The sequence below is a fragment of the Hippocampus zosterae genome, chromosome 18 (assembly GCF_025434085.1).
Source record: "Hippocampus zosterae strain Florida chromosome 18, ASM2543408v3, whole genome shotgun sequence".
NCBI lineage: Eukaryota > Metazoa > Chordata > Actinopteri > Syngnathiformes > Syngnathidae > Hippocampus > Hippocampus zosterae.
In genome coordinates this window covers 13,510,206-13,534,399 of record NC_067468.1, presented here as the reverse complement: position 1 = coordinate 13,534,399, position 24,194 = coordinate 13,510,206, and the positions used below count along the sequence as shown (strand labels likewise).

The 24,194-nt window shown below is 45.3% G+C and overlaps 1 protein-coding gene across 1 annotated transcript in view; it reads right to left on the bottom strand.

Annotated features, from left to right (window-relative positions):
• LOC127590768 (potassium/sodium hyperpolarization-activated cyclic nucleotide-gated channel 1) overlaps positions 1-24,194 on the bottom strand; it is a 49,803-nt gene continuing 25,609 nt past the window's right edge. Inside the window, exons 4-8 of the mRNA XM_052050196.1 lie at positions 21,646-21,864; positions 18,177-18,323; positions 15,675-15,915; positions 11,186-11,350; positions 1-4,275 (exon numbers count right to left, since the gene is read on the bottom strand). Coding sequence (XP_051906156.1) covers positions 3,203-4,275; positions 11,186-11,350; positions 15,675-15,915; positions 18,177-18,323; positions 21,646-21,864 — 1,845 coding nt within the window. The 3' untranslated portion in view covers positions 1-3,202. The remainder of the gene's footprint in view (positions 4,276-11,185; positions 11,351-15,674; positions 15,916-18,176; positions 18,324-21,645; positions 21,865-24,194) is intronic.

Genomic DNA, 24,194 nt, shown 5'->3' with positions numbered 1-24,194 from the left:
TCGCGTGAAATGACAATATGTCGTTTATTTTCTATATCTTAAAGGTTTATTATTTACAAACAAAACGAAACCAAAAAGAAAAAGAAAAATCAAAAGGATTTTTTGACAAACACTGTTTGTCTGCATATTGTTGTAAGAAAGTTTACATGAATCTTTCTTGTCCTCCGCGAGGAAACTCACGAAAACTGAAATGTGGCTCTCGTCCTCTGCGGAAAATCTTTTTGCATCTCTATATTTCTTCCGCCTAAACCAAACAAACCGACGAATGACGACAAAAAAAAAAATTTAAAAAAAATGGAACCAAATCGAGAATATAAATACAAACATATGTGCTGGCTTGTTGAGGGTCTCTACGCTTCTAATGTGTAAGCTTGTTACGTCGCCATTAATGCCCGTCTGGTAGCTGTGATCGGTACAGTGAGGAAAGACAAAAAAAAAAAAAATTAAAGCACATAGCTGGGAAGCACTCCCTCCGAAGGCAAGTATATGTAAAAATAAAATAAAATCAAATTTAAACGGCAAAAAATAAAAACAAGTCCTGTAATGCATCATCACTCATTCCTATGGAACGACGGCAGATTCACGATTAAGTGCTCGAGTTGGAAATCTGCCACCCCCCCCCCAAAAAAATATGTTCAGCTTTCTACTGGAAAAGTGCAATTTGTAAAGCAAGACATTTTTTTTTGCTTTGGCCGGTTTCCTTACACAAATATCAGTGGCTAGCTACAACAACAACAAAAAAATGTAAGAAAGGTGCTCGCCATGAGTACAACTTGTCGTGTGTGATATTACTTGCGATAAGATTGCATTGCACCACCCCAGCACCCCCCCAAAAAAATCCACTTTGCAGATAATAGCGTGAATACAAGAGAGAAAAGAAAGCTGCTTGAAAAAGCTGAATGCCGTGAGACATTTGGCCGTCGTCGCAAAGTCCTTTCCCGTCTGAAGAAAACAATAACAAAAAAAAAAAAACACAAGAGACATATAACGGGTCGTAGAGGAAAGTCAGGATGAACCGAAGAAGGGCGGAACATGGCTGTTGTTTAGGCACAAATACGTAAGAATGTCCGTGTGAAAAGTCGATGCTCGCACAGACGACACCGAGGCGGACGCACAATGAACAGAATCAAACAACATTTAACGTCAACATTGTTTTGTTTTTTTTTTTGTTAGTTTTTTTTTTTTTTTTTTGGTGACAGTGCATGCTTTCATTGACAGCGACGTTGGGATCATATCAGTACAGTATCGACACAAACTGGTAGCCAAACGCACATTCCCTGAAGGGCTCGGATAAGCTTCACCACCCGATTGACGGAACGCGCCGGAAGCCGGAAAGAGGGCCCGCCCGATCGGATGTGAACCGGATCTTTGCTCGGACGCTTCTGCGTCTGTTTTTGGGGTTGGTTCAGCGTATGCGAGCCCAAGGGGAAAGATTTAACATGAGACGTAGAACCTTAATGCAAACAGCAGCGCTCTGCAGCCTTTTTTTGTTTGTTTTGGGTAAAGCTTCAAGTCGTGAATTGTTTCAAAATTTGAGAGGAAAAAAAACGCCCCGGTGGCTGTTTCGTTCGAAATAGAATCCAAATCTGCGGATAAAAGTGTCGTCATGGTCGGAATGCGACGGGACGTAGCAGCCTCAACTATAAGATGAGAAGAAGAACATGAGAATTGAAGAATAGAAGTCATGAACGTCGTCAACTCCAGTGACAGGAGGTGCTGTATCATCTCCCTGAACCTCTTTTACCATTCAGTGTTTTGTTTTTGGTTTTTTTTGCTCCCCGCAACTGATGTTGACGTCATATCGTTCGTATGACGTCAACAGCATGTGCTGCGATTCAACTCCGAGACTAAAATTAACTGCAAGTTAAAAGCTAAAGAAATATATAATGAGAACAACACTCAATTTAGAAAAACAGCCAATATATGTGGAAACTAGTTAGTTCATCATAGACCTGTTCAAGGTTTTGTTTTTTTTACCGTCCAAAGTGCGGCAAAACTAAATCAAGGTATTTAAAAAAAATGTGTCAAAGAACATATCACGAAAAGAAAATCACTTTTGAACAAAACGGGATTCTCGTTAAGCCGGTTCGTCGGCATGCTGCATTTAGTTATTATTATTATTTTTGCATTAAGGTTCGTTTGTCAGCTTTGTCGCTTGCAGGTGGGTTAGCTAGGTTCCCCGACAGAAGTAAGACATTTGTTTATGATAGAGAGAATGCACCACACAGTATCTGTAAATACTAGCTCTACAAAAATTATTTACAGCACACGTATTAGGTAATTTTTATGTCACAGTCTATTGCATAATGGTGATAATTCTTTAGTTTATAAATATTATAAATATACAACATAGCTTTCTTTTTCTCTTTTGTCGTGACGTCACACTTCAACCATCCCAAATGAGGAATAGAAAACAAACGCACCCTTCATCCGTCCTTTCGTCCATCTGTCACACGCGTCTTAAAGCAGCATTTTCTGTTATTCGTTCCCTTAACACTGTCGAGGTTGCAGACACTTTTCTGTACGGTGTTGGTTTCTGAAAGTCCAGAAAATTCCTTCATGGGGGCGTGTGCTTTGTTTTGTTTGATTGTTTGTTCTTTTTTTTTTTTCCTTCTTCTTTTTTAAAGATACTTTGCACGTATGATTCCACAGTGGCGCTTAACGCTGCTTCTCCTCTTCCTCGGTGGAAAAGGAAGTCACAATCCGTAATGCAAAAAATAAAAATAACAACTCATAAATATATATAAAAAAAGAATTCATACATTGTATATAATTCATTATATTTCTCAGAAAGGAAGACTCATGTTTTTTTTTTTTTAGACTACAGATTTTTTTTTTCCAATTGCCATTGCGAAATATTTTAGAATTGGATTTCAACGCACAGACAGTCACATGCACTCGCCAATACTCCCAACGTTCTCATTCGTACCATATTTGTATGTGTGTGTGTATATACACACGCACACACACACGTATACACAGAGGCCATATACCAGATGTGTATTTAGTCATAGTTATGGCATAAAAGAAAAAAGATTATCTGTATAATATACATTCTTAAGTAGGGTGACAATGATCCTAAAATATCATACAAGGGCTCGCTATGTACACGATTTCAATGAGGTTGAAGAGAAAACGATGTAGTTTGGAGCTCCTCCATGGTTAAAATAAAAAAAATCCAAAAGCAAAAGGGGAAAAAGGATCATAAATTGGACGCAAAGCGCATTTTGTCTTGCTCAGTCTCCGTACTGCTCAGGACAGAATCTCTCCGAGAGCCGGGGGATTCCCTGTGCTGGCCCGATGACGACGAGACCGCCGCCGCCGCTGCTGCCGCCGCCGCCGCCGCCGATGTGGAGCGCACAGGTGGCAGGGCCCCTGATGACATTTGCCGGAACAAATTGACCCGCTGGGGAACTGTGGTGCGGATGCCGCTTTGGAGACTCAACCCCTGGATGGCCACCGCCGCCGCCACCGTCGCCGGGGGCGGCGCGATGGATGCCAGCGAGTCGCCCGAGGCCTGGTGCCCCCTGGGCCCAAGCGACGCGTCGTGGGGCAGCGATGGCTGCGAGGCCGATAAGTGTCGCACGTCTCGACTCAAGCTGCCAGACTGCAGCGCCTGCGTGCTTTTGTGAACATCCCCTCGCTGGGGCGAAGGGACCTGCTGCTGCTGCTGCGTCGAGCCTCCGCCCGCGGCCGACACCGGCGTCTGCTGGCCGAGTTGCGACTGCTGGCCGGCGAGAGACGGCTGGCCGACGGGCTGCTGGATGAGCGACAGCTGGGACGCCGTGGGAGAGCCGTATTGGAAGCTGCGGCTGGCCAGCGGCGTCTGTACCGGCGGGCTGCACATGGCGGCCGTGAAAGAGCACGGCGACATGATGGCCCCCTGGAGCGGCGTCTGCGGGTTGGCCGAGGACGAACCCAGGTGGGAAACGCTGGCGGCGGGGTAGAGGGCCGCGGCGGCGGCGGCCGGCAGCATGCGGGCGGCGGATGCGTTGGCGATGGCTGAAGCGCTGTAGGTCAAAGGTACCGACGACTGCTGGAACTGACTCATCCCGAAGGCGGCGGCGAAGGGCGGTTGCGCCGGCGAGTTAATGATGGAATTGCCGGACATGGGCGTCGAGTTCATCCCGCTGAGCGACTGCTTGCGGTCCACCATCATCACCATCTCCCGGTCCTGGCGAATGATCTGCTTCAAGATCTCGTTTTCCTGGGTGTTGAATACGCCGGCGTTCAAGTCCTTCTGGAACTTCTGCAGCAACAATGAGTTCTTCTTCCCTGTTGAGGAGCAGTCAAGAGAGGTGAGCCGGCCTGGTTGAGGCCGAGCACTCCGACGGGAATGCTAAATAAGATTGAGATGCAGCTTGAAGACTTGACCGCCGGAACCGAGGAACCGAGTGCTAACACTTCTCGTTCGGACCTTAGGAAATTTTCAGGCATTGTATTTGAACCGAGTGCTTTTCCGATCATTTACTTTGACTCCCGGTGATGTGAAAGCACATCTGTAGTCTGGTTGAGATCTCGAGGTGGGCGGGCGGGAAAAAACAAAACATGGGCGTAGATGAACCATTCATTCATTCATTCATCTTCCGAACCGCTTGATCCTCACTAGGGTCGCGGGGGTGCTGGAGCCCATCCCAGCTGTCTCCGGGCAGTAGGCGGGGGACACCCTGAATCGGGTGCCAGCCAATCGCAGGGCACACAGAGACGAACAACCATTCGCACTCACACTCACACCTAGGGACAATTTTTAGAGTGTTCAATCAGCCTGCCACGCATGTTTTTGGAATGTGGGAGGAAACCGGAGCACCCGGAGAAAACCCACGCAGGCCCGGGGAGAACATGCAAACTCCACACAGGGAGGCCGGAGCTGGAATCGAACCCGGTACCTCTGCACTGTGAAGCCCACGTGCTAACCACTGGACTACCGGGCCGCCCGTAGATGAACCAGGAAGTGCCAAATTCGTTCAATGGTCTCATTGAAGAAAATGTCATCTTGTCGACTCCAAGAATGAGTCTTGCGCCATCAACAAAACACCTCATGTTAAGATGTATTTTTTTCCAGTTGTTACCATGACCTCATTTCGGATTTTTTGTTTGAGAAGCTCCGGGGACACCGTTCGTTTGCATAAAAGTCCGCGTCAACGCAAGCTAGCTCTTGGCGACTTGACATGTCACCATTTTTCCATTTTGCCAAGGCAGCTATCAAAATGGTCCCGTCCTCGAGAGCGGAAAGTACCTTCAACCATTTGCACCTAAACGCATTCCAGAGTCGGTCTCATTTGACTCAAGTTTAACTCGGTGTCTTAAGAGTGCGAGTCGTTTTGCCATCTCTGGACTTGAGCAGTGACGGGCCATGCAAATTTTGTAAGGTCTTCAAACTGCACCTTTGACTCTTTAACTAAACTCGCTCAAATGGAACGTGAAGTGTGAAGTACACCAAACGGCGATGGGAGACTATGGGGGGGTCATGGGGGGGGCGCTCTGAGAGGAAAGGGTGAAGGACACATAAGGAGACAAAGATTACGTGTAGCGTCGTCTGGTGAGAAAAGTGCTGACGCAACTCGGAATCCTGATGAGTCGCGGCAAACTCGGGACACTTTCCCCTCACGACAAACGACACGTAAGTCTCGTTGAAAGTCACAGTCTATTCAAACCACAAAGACTTCACACACGTCACACAGGGACACCACCTACGATTTCCACTTCTTCAGACAAAGTCACAAAAAAAAAAAGGCTCTATTGTCCATCTCTTACTAACTAACAGAGTGCTTTTGAGGTGACGTTCATATTAACGGATGGAAACAGGAAGTCGTGCTTCCAACCGGACGGCACAATTCAATTAGAACTCGCATAATTCCTCCCATACAGCCTTTAAAAAGAACTCGCCGCAGTGGGTGTCGTACGCACCGTTGGGGCCCCCTGGGGCTTGATAAATACAATTGATTCTAATTGGAAACGGACTAATTACGCGCCATAAAGGGCACGCTGCGCCCACGGGCACAAGGAAGCAAGTCACTTTTTTTTTCTTTTTTTCGGATTAATTTCTTTCCGATCGCTGTGGGCCGGGCTTATCGACGTGGCTAGCTAAAGAAGACGGAGTGGACGATAAGTGCGCTCAAGGCTTCCCGCCTCAGTCACTTCATCATGAAGACTCCAACCGTCCTGGAGGGGGCTCGACGCTTCTCCGTTCGGACGGTATATATTTGCTTTTTTTTTTTTTCCCTGCTCAAGGCCCTCAAGGTAAGCTAACAAACTCACATTGACTTTTCGAAGGATTGATGTCACCTGTTTGGACTCTGGTTTCTCGCTACAGGCTACAGCTAGCACCAGCGACTACCCGTTGGACTTACAAGGCCGTTTTTATGGCGTTTTTAAAGCTGACAGGATCTAGCTCTGCGGATCGGAAGAACAGTAAATAATTGAAACCACTCACACGGCAGCTTTGAAAACTAAATATGTGGCGTCCCAAAAAAAAAAGAAAAAAAAAAAAGATCACTGGAAAGGAGAGGGAGGCCATTTTCGGTCTGCCTCACTTGCGGAATCTTTGGCACTGCAAAATTTGGTGTGTGAACTAATCAATCCTTAAGGGCTGTTCACATTTACATTACATTTACATTACATTTACATTTACAATATGGAGTCAATTTATAGCAATGACGTTTCTGAAAAGTTCACCTGTTGCCCAACCTAATCCTTATATAATCAATGCTAAATATATAACTATATTAATATTACATTTTCTTAATGAATACTATTACTATTGTAATCATAGTAACATGAACATTATATATATGTTTGAGAGAAAAAACTAGGGACGACTCGGAGTCAGTGCAAAAAAAGGAAGATTACTTGTATCTCTGATTATTTACCTTTTGAAAAAAAAAAGAAGCATCCCTTCATATTTTTGTGCACCGTAAATCAGTTGTGTTCACCATATTTGGGTGAACGCAACAAATTGAAGTGTCAACAAAGTTCTGTCAAAATTGGAAAGGATGACTGGGGGGAAAAAAAGGAAATAATGGAAAATTATATCTTATTAGTTACACTAAATAATGAGGAGAAAAAAAGGATGATGTAAACTTTTAGGGCTAAATATACAAAATCCGTTCAATACACACATGAGCACCCCCCTACCACCCCCCCAAAAAAAACATACTAGGATACATGCCACACAAATAACACTTAAATAAACCCTCCAAAATCAAACAAGGCACAAAAAAAAAACAACGACAACAAATATGAATACGCTGGTAAGAAATGAGAAGAAAACACATGCAAACAAACAAACATAAGCATCAAGACAAACATGATTGAATTCATGGACAATGTGTCTCATTAAAAACAACCAACTAAACAAATAAATATGTTATTTTTGAAACAACACTGTCATTTTTTGTTAGCATTCCTTTCAGGCAGGGATGGGGAAACTTTTCTCCGATCAGGAGAGGCGATATTGATTCAATGCAAAATATTCCAAAACTAATGCATATATACTTGGATCATTTGTAAATGAAAATCTTTTGACCTTTTGATTCTGGAACGCGAGCCGCCTAAGTACAAAAGGCTCCTCACCCCTGTTTTTAAGGAGAACTCCGCCTTTAAACGGAGCGCAAAGTCATAAATTGACTCAATAATAGTCATGCGGCAGAAAATCGGCTCCTTGTTCTTGTCCAAAGACATGTGTGACTGGTGATTCTTTTAAGTTGGAATGTGAGACTGAAACAAAACCAAAAAAAAAGTAGCTGTATTCAACTCGCGCAAAAGTAAAAAGCATTTGCGTCAGTCGTGGAATGCAAAAAAAAAACAAGATGGTGGCAGGTTGCATGAGGAAAGTTTGACTAAAGTCTGCAGATTTTGATACCGTTGGGCAAAATAATTAAAAGATGCGAAATAATCCGGGTGGCTAATTTGTGAAAGAAAAAAACAAAAATGTGAATGGCGCATCTTTGTTTCCTGGATTGTCTCCCTCGTCATCCGGGAATTCGGGTGGATGGTTGGAATTATGTGTATGTATCCTAGTGGGGAGGAGGGAAGGGGGTGGGGGACAAGAAGCTTTTGGAGGATGAATTTGGGGGCGGCGGGTCCAACTAAACCAGCCTCTACTGAAACACTATTTTATTTCTTTTTTTTTTTTTTTTTTTAATTAAGCCGTTGTTTGAATGTTGCAACTGGAAGGAAGTGTTTACCTGGTGCCTATTCGTCGGCCAGGACACTCTTGAAAACGAGATGAGCTCGTCTCAAGACGGACTCCTGGGGTCAGGTGATTTTTAGATAGATAAAAGATCACGTCAAATGTGCAACACGTTACTTTTTTCTTTTTTTGTTTGTTCTTTTTCTTCTTCAAGAAGAGCAAGACAAGCACGTGACCAAATGCAGTTCATATATAAATATGGAGAGAGAGAGCGAGAGAGAAAGTGAGAGAGAGAAACGAGACAGTCATGACCACGCACGCGTCTTCCCTTGTATGAGGCAAACTCCCCCTCTTGTGTGGTGGGGGTGGGCGGGACAGGAAGTGAAACCGCTCTGAGAGGTGTCACTCAGAGTGGGCGGCTGTCTTTTTTTCAATTTTATTTTTTAATTTAAATACAAGAGGGGAAAAAAGGGCAAATGCAGATTTTCACTTTTCAAATGGAAGGGCATCATATTGCGAAAGGCTACACGGGACAAATTTAGACGCCTGACTCCGAAGTGACGAATGCAACCCAACCCCGTCTCCTTGGACTCACGTCATGATACCGTCATGCAAAACAAGAGAATTTCACGCCACAGGTAGCAGGTCCTGCATCCAATCCAGATGTTCAAATTGCTTCCAGATGTATATTTGTTGTCATTTTACAAATGGAATTAGAGTGATACATTTCAAGACTCGATATTTAACTGTTTTACTGGACAAGGGGGGGGGGGGTCATAAATCTTTTAACAGTAGTTCTTTCCCGGCATGCGACTGGTCCTTTTTTGGGGCATATATTCGGACATATTCTGTATTTTTTTTTCTGGGAGGATTTATTTATTTATTTATATGTATTTATTTATATATAGATTTAGGGACGGTCCGGAAGTCCAGTGGTTAGCACGTGGGCTTCACAGTGCAGAGGTACCGGGTTCGATTCCAGCTCCGGCCTCCCTGTGTGGAGTTTGCATGTTCTCCCCGGGTCTGCGTGGGTTTTCTCCGGGTGCTCCGGTTTCCTCCCACATTCCAAAAACATGCGTGGCAGGCTGATTGAACACTCTAAATTGTCCCTAGGTGTGAGTGTGTGTGCGAATGGTTGTTCGTTTCCGTGTGCCCTGCGATTGGCTGGCAACCGATTCAGGGTGTCCCCCCGCCTACTGCCCGAAGACAGCTGGGATAGGCTCCAGCACCCCCCGCGACCCTAGTGAGGATCAAGCGGCTCGGAAGATGAACAACATATAGATTTATTTATATATATATTATAGTTTTGGGGAGGATTTATTATATATTTTTTTTGTACTTAAGAGTCAGTCATATTTTTGTCGCAGCGTGGTTGGTAAGTTGCACATAGGACAGACACACAACGTGGTTCCCGAGGAGAAAAGGTTGCCTTCATGATGTGAAACACGCGTGTCGTCTTGGCTGAGTGGCCCTAATCAATGCGTTGCGTTGCACCGGAGCAGAGTGTCCTGACACGGTGACGCTTACCCGAGGTAATAAGACCAAAATCGCTCGTATTGACGCACCTGAAGGACGCACAAATTACATGGACATGACAATGAAAAGCAACGGAAACAAGTAGATACACACCACGGCTCCACCGCTGACGACATAATAGGCACACTGCAAACTTGCCATTAGCGCATGCGGATTGGAAAAGTCGTTTGCCGCCATCGGGTGGTGTTAAGACTTGAATCACCGTGTGCTATTTTTGAAAGGCAACAGAGGACAATACCCGGATACGCGGTGTGCTTGGGTTGCTTGTGTGAGCGCGTAATTAGCCGTAAACAACGCTGAGCCGAGCGTACGGTTGGAGGAAGACGCCGGGCTCGCCTCCAGCCGCCCAGCTGAGTGAGTTGGCACGGTGGGGATAAGTGGAGCCGCCGAACCTGCGCACCTTTTCGTGTTTGGTGGGGTAATCAGCGCGATGGAAGTCGCCAAAAAGGCAGGCCGGCAAACAAAATGTCTCCTTTTGTACGGTATTAAGGTGAGCATCTCAAGAAGAAGTGAAAACGGATTTGTTATGCATTACTGTGGGAATAATTTTTTTTTCTTAAAATCCACATGTACATTTGATTTCTTTCAGGCACACGTTGTTGGGAACGTTTGGATTAATCCAAAATCACGGTAAAACCCAAATGACAAATGAAAGTCCCTGATGAAAAACAGTGCCCAGTTTATTTCATACATGTGCCCCTTTTTGATTTCATACCTTGTGGACTATTTCGCGGCCAGGTTCTGTCCATGGATGTTTGAAAATAACCAAGCACCGTTCTGGCTGAGTTTATAACCGGATTATTCGAAAGGGGGAAAAGTGGGGACGTTCCAGCCTGAAGCGACTTCCTGTTTCCTGTCGCTGGCTTTGTTTTAGTGTTTGGTTGATTTGGAGCAGGGGTGGGGAACCTTATTCCTATTAGGGGCCCATAAAGTCCTCCCAGGTCTGTACAGCGTGATTAAAAAAAAATAATAATGTGATGCAACAATCAAACAACATTTTTATCATAATGTATTGTGAGCATTTCTTTTTTTGTGTGTGTGTGTGGGGCTTCTTTAGAATTGCATTCAAATCATATTTTAGGTTTCCCACCCCCGATTTAGGCCTTCTTATTTGGGGGTGGGGTGCTGCTCATACCCAGGAGTGCAGATGAGTAGGAAGAGGGCCACACAACGCATGCATGTGAGGTTAGCTTCCATCCACTCGCGGTGGTCTATTGAGGGTGGGCGGGGTCAACGCCGCCCGCACCACGACCACATCCAGGACGGCGGCATGCGCTTCCTCCCCAATTAATCAAACCATAAAAATTGGGTCTTTACGAGGCTTAACGCCGGTTCCAAGACTCGTATTAATTCATCAGACAGCATCACAAGGACATGCGGCAGAAGATGGCGGACACGATGCTTTCATGTTTGGAAAGGCGGCAAACACCAGGGCACGATGACAGGCAAAAAAAAAAAAAAAAAAAAAAAAGAAAGATCGGGACGGAGGATGAAATCGCCGTCGTGAGGAGACCTTACCGATGCGATCCAAGCGGTCGATGGCGACCGTCTCGAAGGCCCGGCGCATCATGGGGTACTCCTCCAGAACCTCGTTAAAGTGGTCCACCGACAGCGAGAAAAGGCGGCAGTACGTGTCGGCCCGCACGCTGGCTGTCCGTCTACCCTTGGTGAGAAGGCAGATCTCTGCGGGGCGACGGGAAAACAAACATTTCAACAATCGCAACACAAAAATAAAATGTATTATTATTATTATTACAAATCCCGCCCTCACATTTGTAACATAACATAAGCCGTTTAGTTACCTCACGAAAAACGCATCAGATGAGTTGTTTGATAAAACATGACGATTGCGAGCTAGCTAAGTAGTGCTACGTAGCGGTTCTGCACCGTGCTGCGATTTTCATTGGCCAGTCGGCATTTGCGGCTTAGCTAAATGTCCGTACACATTAGCATGTCGATGAACCTTCGACGTGAAGGTACAGAAGGAGACGCTTACGTCGAGTGTAAATAAACTGTCACTTAAGCGACACCGAGACCATTTATCATCCGCCGCACGGCTAATGGCCTCTTAATGCAATGCAGTCGGATCCTGTCAAGCGTCACGCCGCATCGCTGCATTGCACCAACAGAGCTGCCTCTTTTTTAGTCGCGAAGCATGTCTGCGCAACGTGAAGGGAATGAGCCCTTTTGGATGAGCATTTTTCACACAGTTAAAAGAAAAGATTTAAAAAAAACAACTGACATTCAATTTGCTTTGGCTTGTATGGTATTTGTAACTTCCCAGTTATGAAACTACATTCATGCTAAAATAGTTATGTGAACATTTTTGACTTGGGAAGGATTTTAAGGACATTTCTAAAATTCATACTTTTAAAAAGATGAAAGTTGCTGTTCAAAGTCAGTCTACTAGTACGTGCTTCCAGCGACTTCCGTAAAAAGTGTGCTTCCTCTGGTATTTCACAATCACATTTCATGATAGCTTCGAGGTTAGCATGGCTTCTCCGCCTTTACCCGTTGTAGCCCCTGGTTTATTTTGGAAATTACTCTTAGTTATGATAACAATACTTGTCAGAGGAATTGCTCATTTGCCGCCATGGAGGCAAGTATTAACTTAGATAGCGCTTCTGTACTGTGAAAGGAAAGTTCAGCCGTGTTAGCCATCCACTGGCAGCTAGTAGCTAACTAGCTAATAGGAGTGTATTTAAGAGCTCGAACTTGGGCGCAATTTGCCTAAACGGACCCCAAATCGGATGTTTCTTTCACAGATTTGGAACACTAGATTTTTTTTGGCCATTTTAGCCTACATTATCTACTTGGATGGAGTATGATGTCATAATTTTAAAGAATTTCAAGGAGCAGCGAGGACATTTGGGTTGTGCCAGTTTCCCTCCAACGTTCTGGATGCGATCATTCCCCCTTTTTGTCAAGTAAATATGTACATTAAAGCATGTAAAACAATTCCTGAAATTTAAAGTTCAATAACTTCTGTTCAACGATGCAGTCAAACCCCCATGACAAGCTTGAGCCTAGTTTAGTTCCCACGTTTGGCAGAAAGCGAGCCTTTTGTCTCAACTCAATCTTCATCACCGGAGTTGTGCTGTGATTTTTGGCAGGAGTGTGTTGTGCAAAGAGAGCAGGGTGTGTGCGCGCCACGCCGGAGCAACACCTTCACGCTGGGGGTGTGAATGGTGCGGATGCTAGAATGAAACGTGGTATTAACAAATACCGTTTTTAAACAAGATCATTACATGATTTCTAAGATGGGAAGGCGCGAGTTGAGTCTGCGACATCTATCTCGACATTTGTTTGATAATGCAAAAATAGAAAACCGTTGAGGACAGGGAGTCTCTACAGCTGCCTGTGCAAGTTAGGTTATAATAATATAATATCAAAGATAAGAGACAATAAAAAACAACGATGGAGAAATTAGTCATCAATGAATGTGTTTTTATCATTCACTTTCATATATTTAGAGATTTTAAGTGCTTATATGTGTTTTTACTAAAAATATATGGAAAAAAATTAACCATTAATAATTAATTGAAATGATTAAAAATGTATATATATATTAGTTGCAATTGCGGTAGGCCAAGTAGTGATTTCCCCTGTCGACGATGAGCTATCTGTGCTAGGCCCATGCGTCATTGGCCGTGGTCGCTTCATGACCTCCTGTCCTCCTCCATGTCCAGCTCATTAGCATGCTAATGGTGTCCTGTGGCTGCTTTTTGTTCCTCGCTCGCCCTCCTCCTTTGGCTTTGCGTCTTGGCGGACTACTTCTCGCCCTTGCTGCAGCGGCGTATAAATCATCAAAGGAAAAAGAAGAAGAAAGAAGAAAACGAGGAAGGTGCCTGGCTTCGTTTGGCCAGCTGTTACTGACCGACCGACCGACCGGAGGCTCGCTCATCCACATGCACGCGGGTGACATTACCAGCTGGGCAACAGCAGGTGGCTAGCTACAGGCAGGTAACAAGGCGAAAACCCCGCACTATGCTCTTATTGTTTTTGACAAACACGTGTACAAACCGCTATTTCAAGAAAGTGGGGATATAAACAAAATGCAATGATATGAAAATCCCTTTCAACTGATCTTTAAGACGATATGCTGCAAAGACAAGGTATTTAATGTTAAAACTGATCGGGTCGGGGTTTTTCGGCAAATATTTCAACACATTGCTGAAAGTTTTTGACACGTTTAAGCAAATACAGCACAACCCTCGTCGGATACCAGACACACCCACAAGGAATTGATGCCATCCAAACTCAACTTTCGCGTGGATTGAAACAAATACCATGAAATATCATATGCGTGTGTATAATGATGAAACATTAAGAGGACCGTCACAACTTCTCTGCATTAATAGTCGTAGATGTTGCTACGCCGCCAGAGTAGCACAGGTTTCAATGGTCAGTCATTGACATTAGCGCATGACGCGTTAGCACTAAGCTAGCAGTAATATGCTTAGATCCGTGTCGAGTCGAATTTCCACCGCCGCGATGGCTCATTTCGTCCGTTCATTTCAGGCTACCTTCGATCTCCACGCTGCACACACCTATTTCAACGCTTCACTTCACCCGAGCCGCATATCCGGAGTCTGATCTGCGACGTCATATCCAGAGGATGATTCGTCTGAATGAGCCGTTCTGCTCTACGTGTCGGCTCCATGCAGAAGCTCAATGAAAAGCCCCCGCAGCCTGGCACACTGGCACATGAGCAGACACTTTCTGACAGCATCCCCCCCCGCCCCCCCCCCCCCCCTTCGTTTTTGAACGCGCGGTAGCAAACCAAAAAAGACAACCAAATTTCATCCTTTGATTCTTGCCTGCGAGACACGAGCCGCACACAAAGCGCAAGTATTCTTAGAATCCCCGCCTCTTTCGCGCCTCTCGAACTCAGCATAAAATATGCAGGCACGTCTTAAAATAGGAAACTTTGCCGTCACGCTGAGACGACACGGATTTTGTCGGAGTAAACAAGAGAGGCGGCGGGGCTGCAGCTGACATTTAAAACATTGATGGCATTCATACTGAGATGTGGAGAGATGGAAAAGAACAGCAGAGAGGAGGCTTCTCGTTATCCGCAGAATGAAAGTCCAATTCGCTTTTTGTCAGTGCCAAGAGTGCTGCAGGGACGTATAGAGTGGGGGTGCGGGTGTAGGTGGGGGGGTCACGCAGTGTGTATCTGTGTGCGAACGTGGTGGTGATGGTATGGGTGGGCGGCGGCGGGGGCAACCTCTGTGTCCTCGGGGATGCCTGATCCACGCCTCGGCCCCCTCCAGCGAGCAGATGAACGCTTACATAACGGCGGAGGGGCTGACGAGCGGCCAACGCTGCCTAATGAGAATCTGCATTAATTTGACTTCAAGAGGCATCCAACGCAACGGCCTCGGGCGCAACGTGGCGTGCGTCAGTATGTACACTAACTGTATAATGCTTGAGCACTAGTTTGGTGAGTGAGGCAGTGCAGTGAGTTCATGTAGAGATGATGTACAACTTCAAGTAGGTCCTTAAAAAAAAAGTAGTAATAGAGGATGAAATGCAACTTGAAGAAAAAAAATTATTCTTGTTGCCCTCAATTACAATGAATACTCATTGGCGCTACATAGAATAGTTGAAAAGTAGATTAGTTGATGACTGCATGAAGAAGTCCTTACAAAAGACCAATTCAGCAACGTGAACTGTAGTCGGGTTTACATGGAGACTTTTATTGTTTGTCTTTTGTCTGTTGAGTGAAGATGACGCCGCAGTAGCTCAAAGCTCAGGAACCAGGTGAGCCGTGATTGGTTGTTACCTGAGCCCTGAAATGTCTGTCATGTCATTTTTCCTCAATGGTTTCGTGTAATGTACAGGAATCCCACTCGAGTACCGGTAGCTATGAACCATTCGGAGGTTGGGCCAGCAAACCTGAGTCTGAAGGCCGCGGGACGTTTACATTGGTAAGGCAACACATGTACAAACTGGAAGTTGCGCACGAGCTGTCGTGAAGACCGGCGTGATCGAAAGATCTCACCTCCAAAGTAGGACCCGTCGGTTAGCTTCATCTCCTTGTTGAACTTGGTGATGACACTGGCGACGCCGTGTTGGATGAAGTACATCTTCTTGCCGACAGTGCCCTCGCGGATGATGTAGTCGTTGGGCTGGAAGACTTCGAATTTCAGCTTGCTTAGCATCCCCGTCACAAAGTTGGGGTCGGCGTTTGCAAACAGCGGCATGGTGGCGACCAGCTTACGGCAGTTAAAGTTGACAATTTCCTGGCGGGAAAGGGGGAGAAAAAAAAACAGGGACATGCGACAAATGAGATCCCGGGAGGGATTGCGAACTTGGAAAAGCGCTTGGCGCTCCAGCTGCTATTATCAGGGCGGCACAAAATGAAGTGGACGCGTATTGCCGCTTTATCCCTAAAACCTCTAAAGCACTGCTGAGGAAAACATTTTGGCACTGCTGTCAGCTCTTGATGAGTTCTGCTCCATCCCGGAACCCCCCCCCCCCACCCCCCAGCTAGAGATTAGGTGTTTGTTTTCCGTTTTACCCCCAACGGGCCACAGATTGAAAGCTGCTCAGCACGTGTCGTGCGTTTGACTCCCTCACCTCCCTTTTTGCAACACTTGCGGCATAATGAGACATTAACAGAAAGCTGCCCAACCTCTGGGGCTAACGACATGATGGCTAGCCGCGAGCCGGGGGGGGGGGCGATGACCTCAATCACGGAGCAGAACAAACGTATCGTGAGCAGTTTTCATGCTTCAAGGAGGCCTCTCGGCGGTGAACAATCTTTGCGTACACAATACCTATTTGGAGATGTGTCACGTGCCAAGGGAATTGAACAGTCACGATATTATGTTACATAATGAGCTCAACATATTGAAAGATTAGCACGCCACTCGGCTGGAGATATGGATGATCTTGGTGAAGCCGACTGAGCCCGTGAATACAGTGTTTTTAAACATTTCGATATATACATACAATTAAGATACAAAAATTACTTTTTCTATTTAAAAAGTTACAATATGTGATACAATGTGGTGGCGCAATGTGATTTTGCTGGGTGTGACCGAGGCACAGGCAGACATTCTGAGCTTCGATGCACATCGTCGTATTTCATTCATAAATGTGACAACGGCGTGGGACAATGCCTCCGAATCACTGCAGAAATCAATTTAATGAACAAATTATTCTCATTCTCATCAGAAACAAATTTTCATAGCACCTCCTGACGGACTCTGGGTGCCCGATCGAGGGTGGATGACACTGTCCAAGTGCCCATCCACAATGGCCGACTTTAGATCCGCAAGTGGAGATCTTGCAGTTCTTTTTACTTATAAATGCTTTTATTTTTTTCACGCAATCATTTTGCACAGTAATTTACCTCATTCATTTTACTCTCCGCATCCCCCGTTAGATTTGAGTACTGGCAGTGAGCAATTGAATTTACCGGCTTCAAAACAGGTTCGTGCTTCTGGGCAAGCGGAAATATGAAATACAAATAAGACAAACCAAAATATCATTTTATTGACACTGCCTTTTCTGACGCTTATTCAAAGTCTTCGCGGTTTTGATGCTTCCCAGGTGGTCACACTTGCTGGAGCCAGGAGTGTAGGCAATGACTTTAATCTCGCGATAAAGCGACATGCCAGATTCTCCGCATAGTCTGCTGAGTGGAGAGGATCCTCGCTCCCACTATGACCCCCCCCCCCTACACCCTCCCTCCCCCATTCTCCCCGCACTTCCTTCCAAATTTGGCTGGGAAGGCGAGGCGCCAACAACAGACAAGTGGCCGTCAGCCAACGATCTCGACTCAGCTCTTGGATGTTACTGTGGGAAGTCTGGATTAGCTGTACTTCACTGGGGCAAGAGAATCCTCACCGCTAAAATGTCCTGCCAGGGATGTTCAAACTGGGCACGTCCATAAAATCAAGTGTTTCGCAGTGAAATGATGATGATGTAACCGCTTGGTGTGACTCACTGTGTCTTTACTCGCCAGTCCTACGAGGGACATTTATATTGTGTGACGCTGTCGCCAGGCAGATTTTGTGGACTCTGCATAGTGGGCAAAAAGCCTATAAGGATTTTCCGCATTGTAAGTAATAATCATAAATCCCCTGCGCGTCCTTCCTCCGCCGCGAGTGTCTGCAGCATTCGACCCTACGAGGGAGCGCGCTTAATGGGTCTGCATGGGAGACAGTCACGAATGGCACGCTTGCGTGGCTTTTTACGGCGCTCTTCGCCCATATCTGCCGAGTGTAATTACTCATGTAATCCCTTGGATGTGAGGAGTCGCAAAGAAGTAAACTGATCAATCGCTCACCATCAATTCCAATGTGGCCCGTTCATATAAAAATAAATCGCACACACCCCAAAAAACAAAACAAAACACACCCGAAAATAATTTTCCGCCACAAAACTGCTTGCAAATTTCTCGTATTAAAGTGTCTTGCAGATTTGCTGTGTCTTTTTGGACATTGGATTCGTGTGTAATTTATGACAAGCACGTCGTACAAAGTAACGATCTCACCTCTTTGAGCGGGTCATTGAGTTCGCTAAGGATGTTGTCCTCGTCGAAGATCTTGCCCTGGTAGCGGTGTTCATAATAGTCATGTATCTTTTGCCGCATGTCCGCCGGAAGCTTGTGGAAGGACATGTATTGCTCCACTTGTTTGTACTGCAGGAAGCAAAGGCAGAAAGACGCGTATGAGTTTCGGGTAATGCATTCCATGGACAAATATCCCAATAAGAGAACTAATGACTGAATGAAAAGTTTGGCATTGATCTATCCACAAAACACAAGTTGCAATTTTCCGAGCGTTTTGACTGCTTAGTCCAATAGAGAGAGGGGGAATGAGAGGTGAAGTCTGGTGGTTGAGGGTGGGGTGGGGGGTGAGGGGGGAAGTAGAAACAAATTGCTCCCCGAGGCTACATCAATCCAAGGTTGCATTTGCCATTATTTCAAGCAGGCATGTCGCTCAATGCTGATGGCCAGCAAAGCCATGATCTTAATGCGAAGTAGCCAGCTACACGCAACATCCCGCTGACATATTCAGGTTACAGTGCTTACTGTTCTCAGCTATGGCAAAAATAAAATTAAAAAAACTCCAACAACAATTGAAAAATGTGAATTTCATTCATTCGTTTTTACTCATCCGTTCAAGAAGTAAGGTCAAAGGTCATTTGTGTTGTGTGGCAAGTCAAGTCTATTTGTTGCATAGTGGTTGACATAAACGACTTTAAATTTCGGTCACTTTTCCTTTAGGTCATTGCTAGGATAGAGGTTCAACTAATTAACTTCATGTCCATCGGTAGCGTTGTAGGAAACATAACAGACTTCCGGCAGTGTAGTGAGTCACGCAAAGTAATTTCAATTCACACCAAAAGTTATTATTGGTCAAACAACTACCTTGGAGAGGTCCACAAAATCAAATGTCAGGTCATGCCAAAGCCCGGTGTTGGTCATGAAGTGGTTCACATAACTAACTTTCAATTTAGGCCATTGGAAATGTCGCGGTGACAGACAGGGGCAGGGATTCACAAAACCAATTTCATTGGGAGAGCACTTTGTGGCATAACTGCCTTTACAAAGGCCAGCTTTCAATTCACATCAAAAGCCGTCTTCCATTTCAGGCCATTGTTAAGACGGTCATTGCTTGATTTCGAATCCTGATTTTCTATTCCTGCCAAAGGCCATTAGTAGTGGTTTACGGAATTGGCGTCTGCTAGCATCGCAGTTCACATCGTTGACTGTTTATGTGCACCAAAGGCCTTTGGTAGTGTCATAGTTTACATCACTGATTTTCAGTTCAGGGAATTTTTATCCTAGCTGTTCACATAATTGTCTTAGTTGTGGCCGTGCTGTGGGTCTCGTAACCGGCTTTCAACTCCCTTCAAAGGCCATTGGCAGTGGAGTTGTTCACAAAGGTGGTGAAACACAGGTAATGGGTATTATTAGCAAGCGTGACACGAGCCTCGCCCGCGACATGAAACTGGCACAGGATGCTGAGAGACTCACAAGGCGTCCCTCATTGATTCCTTTCTCCCGGCTGCAGACATTTGATAAGAGCTTGGGTCATTGTTTATCGGGAGGGAGAGGGTGAATTTATTTGGAGCTTATGGGAGAAGTTGGAATGTAGCTCGGGCTGTTCAGCCAGACTGGAATCGCCAAGGTGGGACAGAAGTCGTGCTCGGAGAAGTGCCGTGCACAGAATCACTAAGGTGTCATTTTCAGTCGGCAGCGAGGAGCAAAATGGCCGCCCCCTGAGGGGGATTAAAACGGGTGGATTTTGCCGCTTAATTCAAAGTCCGCAAACGCAGTTGTTTAGGGTTGAATTCCTCTTTACGTACTGTATGTGGAAGTTGAATTTAGGAAAAGTGGCTGACGACAAAAATATTTATCAACTTTTCATCTTTTAACTGCATATTTGGAAGTAAATTGACAAAATCTGGGCTATAGAGTGAAGGATGGTGATCTGTTCTTTGCTAATAGGTGTCCAAATAGATGCCTGACAGAAAAAAAAACCCAACAACAACAAAAACAGTGGGTATGCACATGACGACTATTATTTCGCTCGCGCTACCAATTGCCTGAATCGATGCCTCGTGTTCGTCACCGACAGTTACACTTTGGGAAATAGCTTTGAACAATACAGCGACGTGAATAGCCACCATCTTCGTTCACACAATTGCGCTGATAAACACAATGACACAACGCCCAACGCGGTGAAACGCGCTAGCACGTTAACAATCTCTCTAAAATCCCTCTAAAATTGTCCAAGCCCGGAAATAGATGCCAGGAGGATGAAGTCGAAACGGGATGAAGCAGATTTGCTATAGAACAGATGCTCCGTCCATCCACGCTGAGTAAAAGGCATGTCACTAATTCAATGACTTTCAATGTTTGCTGCGGGCGACCTGCTGTCATTAATATTCACTAGAATGCACTGTGCCACTGATGTGTGAAGCAAGGAGCAGATTATGGAAGTACAGTGACTCTATGGACCATAAAAAAACAAACAAAAACAGCATTTTTCCCTTTTCAATACTGACGAGGACATTATGGTCATATTTGTAAATTTTGCAACAGCGCGTTACAGAAAAATTGCCCTGATTTTACGATTCCCTATGAGAGAATTCGCAATTTGGGCGAGAGAGAGAGACTTCACTTCTATATTTTTTTTAGTTTCTTTAACTTTGTATTATTCTCATTATTACGTTTACTGTGATTGTTATTATTATTGCTATTCAGTGATTAGCAGGACAGCTAACATGAATGTATTGTGCTGTATGTATGATTTGTACACAGGTCAACTCGTGCCTTTTTTTTTTTTTCAATTGTTCGTCAATCATAATCTTAAATCCACATATGCCGATAATCCCCGCACGACAGCGCTACGTATGTACATCGAAGCGGGGTTATGTACTAAGGGTTCGTCGGGGTTATCTGATTGTTGCGTGCATGCACAAAGCACATCCGGAGCATCCACGTGTTCTGGGAAATTCCAGATGGTAGCGAGATAATCACCACGGAGGTACATTAAAATAAGATAAATGCATACATGAAGTCATCATGAGTGAAATGGAGGGGAAGAATCACGTTTGTGGAGCGGCCAGCCATCCATCCGTCCGTCCGTCCGTCCATCCATCCTTCCAAGCACCATTCATGTAGATCTCATTTATGACATTCTGGAATGAGCCGAGTTTTGATGGGGTGCGAAACGAATAATACTTTAAGACCATCTCAGCTCTAATTAGCATTAGCTTTATGGCGCTAATGTGATTATGTGCATCAAAGGGGGCCATGAGGGATTAGTGCAGAGTTACATTAAGTCAATAAACAGGATATGAGTGAGAGCGCTCATCAAATCGTAAAAATTCCGGAAAGTTGTCTGAAAAATATGCTAATGTCCTTGATTGGAGTCACGGGAATTCTCGGCAAATCTTCACGTGACGATATGACCTCACCGAGCATCAAAACGTGATCGTTCGGCGCTTACCTTCTCTTGGTACTGCCGCCGCGAGGAGTCCAGCGACTGGATGAGCGCGGTGGCGTGGCCCACGAACATGGCGTAACACGTGGCGCCCACGATCATGCTCAGCATGGTGATCCACAGGTCCGACATGCTCACCGGCGCCCGGGCGCCGTAGCCAATGCACAGCATGTGGCTCATGGCTTTGAAGAGGGCGTACGAGTACTGTTTGCCCCAGGATACGTTCTGCCGTGAGAGAGAGAGAGAGAGAGAGAGAGAGAGAGAGAGAGAGAGAGAGAAAGACCAGGCGCAGGTAAAGTTAGTGCGAGGCCGGGCTCCTCGTCGATGGGCCACGCATAAAACATCCACCCCAAACGCCTCGCCGTGCCCTTGGGTACAACTTCTCCCGCTTCTTTCTACCTGCTTTTATTCTTTCCCCATTTGCCGAGGGGTGAAAAGCAGTTCGCGTCGGCAGTGCGGAAAAAAGAACAACTTGCATTATTTACACATCTGAGGCGTCTGTTCTCTTTAGAGAAGCAGGAGAGAGCCTTTACTTTGTCTTTTTTTTTTTTTTTTTGCATCCTTGTCCCCCCCCCCCCAAAAAAAAATGGCCGTCAATTAAGCTTGTGACTTTATTTGGATTTTCTGTGACAGCCAATTCCAAAAGATGCACCAAGGACTTCCTCGAGACCTCAAGAGCGTTGTCTTTGGCCTTTTATTTTATTTTTTTGTAACGTTGACTTCTTTTTACACTTGTATGACAACTGATAATACATTGACTGTAGCTAATCATTTGTAAAAGTTAGGACTTGTGTTCCACTTGAATATTTAAATTTTCCAGGATTGTGATTTGAGATCCAAATTCAGCAATGATGTAACAGCCGACGATATTGCGTGGCTGTTAATTGTTTTTTTTTTTTTTTTTTTTTAAACAAGATGGCCGTCATTTATCTCCGGTGCTACAAACAGCGTAATAGTCGCCCCATCTTGTGTGCTTTTTTTTTCCTGCGTTGTGTCCAGCTGTGCATCTCATTTTTCACAGCCTTGTTGACTCGCCATCAATCAGACCAAAGCTGAGCAAACACCGTGAGCCCACGTGGGGCGATAAGAGACCAAATAATGGAGGAGTGGGGGAGGATGGGGGGGGGGGTGTGGCGGCAGCGATGCTAAGAATGCACATAAAATCATCGTTTACAGGAAAGAGTTGTTTGTGGGGAGCTTCGACATGCTGCGTTTCCTCGGCTCGAGACCAAAGCCCCAAATATCAACTTCCAAAATAAACATCTCTCAAATAGACGCCTTCCTTTTCATTTCAAAATATTGTAACTTATTCTCGATCACCCAGTGACATAGAAAGTGACATATTTATAGCGTTTCCCCTCTAATAAATCCATTTTCGCATCATCACTGTTGTGATACGCGTATTGTTGGAACAATACACGCAGAAGAAAACATACTGTCATGATTTGTATGATGGCTTTGTCAATATCATTGAAGAATGTCACAATAATGATAAATGTTGTTCATATTCATGTCATTTTTGTGTTGGACGCTGTTCAGTCCAAAAGGGAATTTTTGCAAGTGCCAAAATTCAACAGCTAATCATCATGACTCATCACTTTTCATCTGCTCATTAGTTGCTTCTAACGGAGACAGATTCGTTTCTCATTTCATTTGCCGTTCTTTGGCTAAGACGTGCTAACTATCTTTTTTTTCTCTCCTTCTCTTTCTCTCTCCTTCGATGTCATGAAGCATAAACACTGAATATTCCGTTCTGCACAAAAGGCCGCGACACAAAAGGCAGCTGATCATGACGCCGGAACAAAAGGCATTTGCGAGGCCGTGAGGTTGCCTTCGCACGCGCTCGCTGAATGTTTGCAAATTTTGCATGGTTGGAGAAGCAGGGAAGTAGAAAATACTTGTTGTTGTTGTCGTCGTTGTTGTGGGGCAATGTCACTCTGAGCTGACTCATCGCACCTTTTTGCCTCATGGTACTGAGAAGAGCTGCGCCGGCACCATGCGGGTCACATACGAGCTCCCCTGGGATTAATATTGCGTAGAATTGTTGCCATCTGTTTTATTGTTCATATACAGATCGTGACTATTTTGGCCCATGTTTTTTTCTATAAGACTCAGAGATGGGAATTAGAGAATGCAATCTCTGTCGAAACTCCACATCAACACGAAGATCTGACGCTGACTCGAGGTTACGGACTGCTACATTAGCTTAGCTGTGCAATTTTAGCCAGCCTGTAAAATGAATGCTTGCTTGAGCTTATTACCAACTTAATGTGATTGGGGTGGTGGTGGGGGGGGGGGGGGGGGGTGACCTGGATCCCCCCCCCCCCCCCCCCCACCAACCCCCCATCTCCTTCCGCGACTCACGGCGAGCCCCGCTTCATGATGAGGCCAATCATACACGTTGTACATATTGATTTGGTTCCACCATTCAAACGGCATGATATTTTCCATCTGTGAATCATCGGGAAGAATTGCAGAGATTGAAAGAATCTCTCATCACGGAATGCTCGGTCATCCTTGTATGTGTGCCTGTAGAAGGGGGTGGATTGTGACTC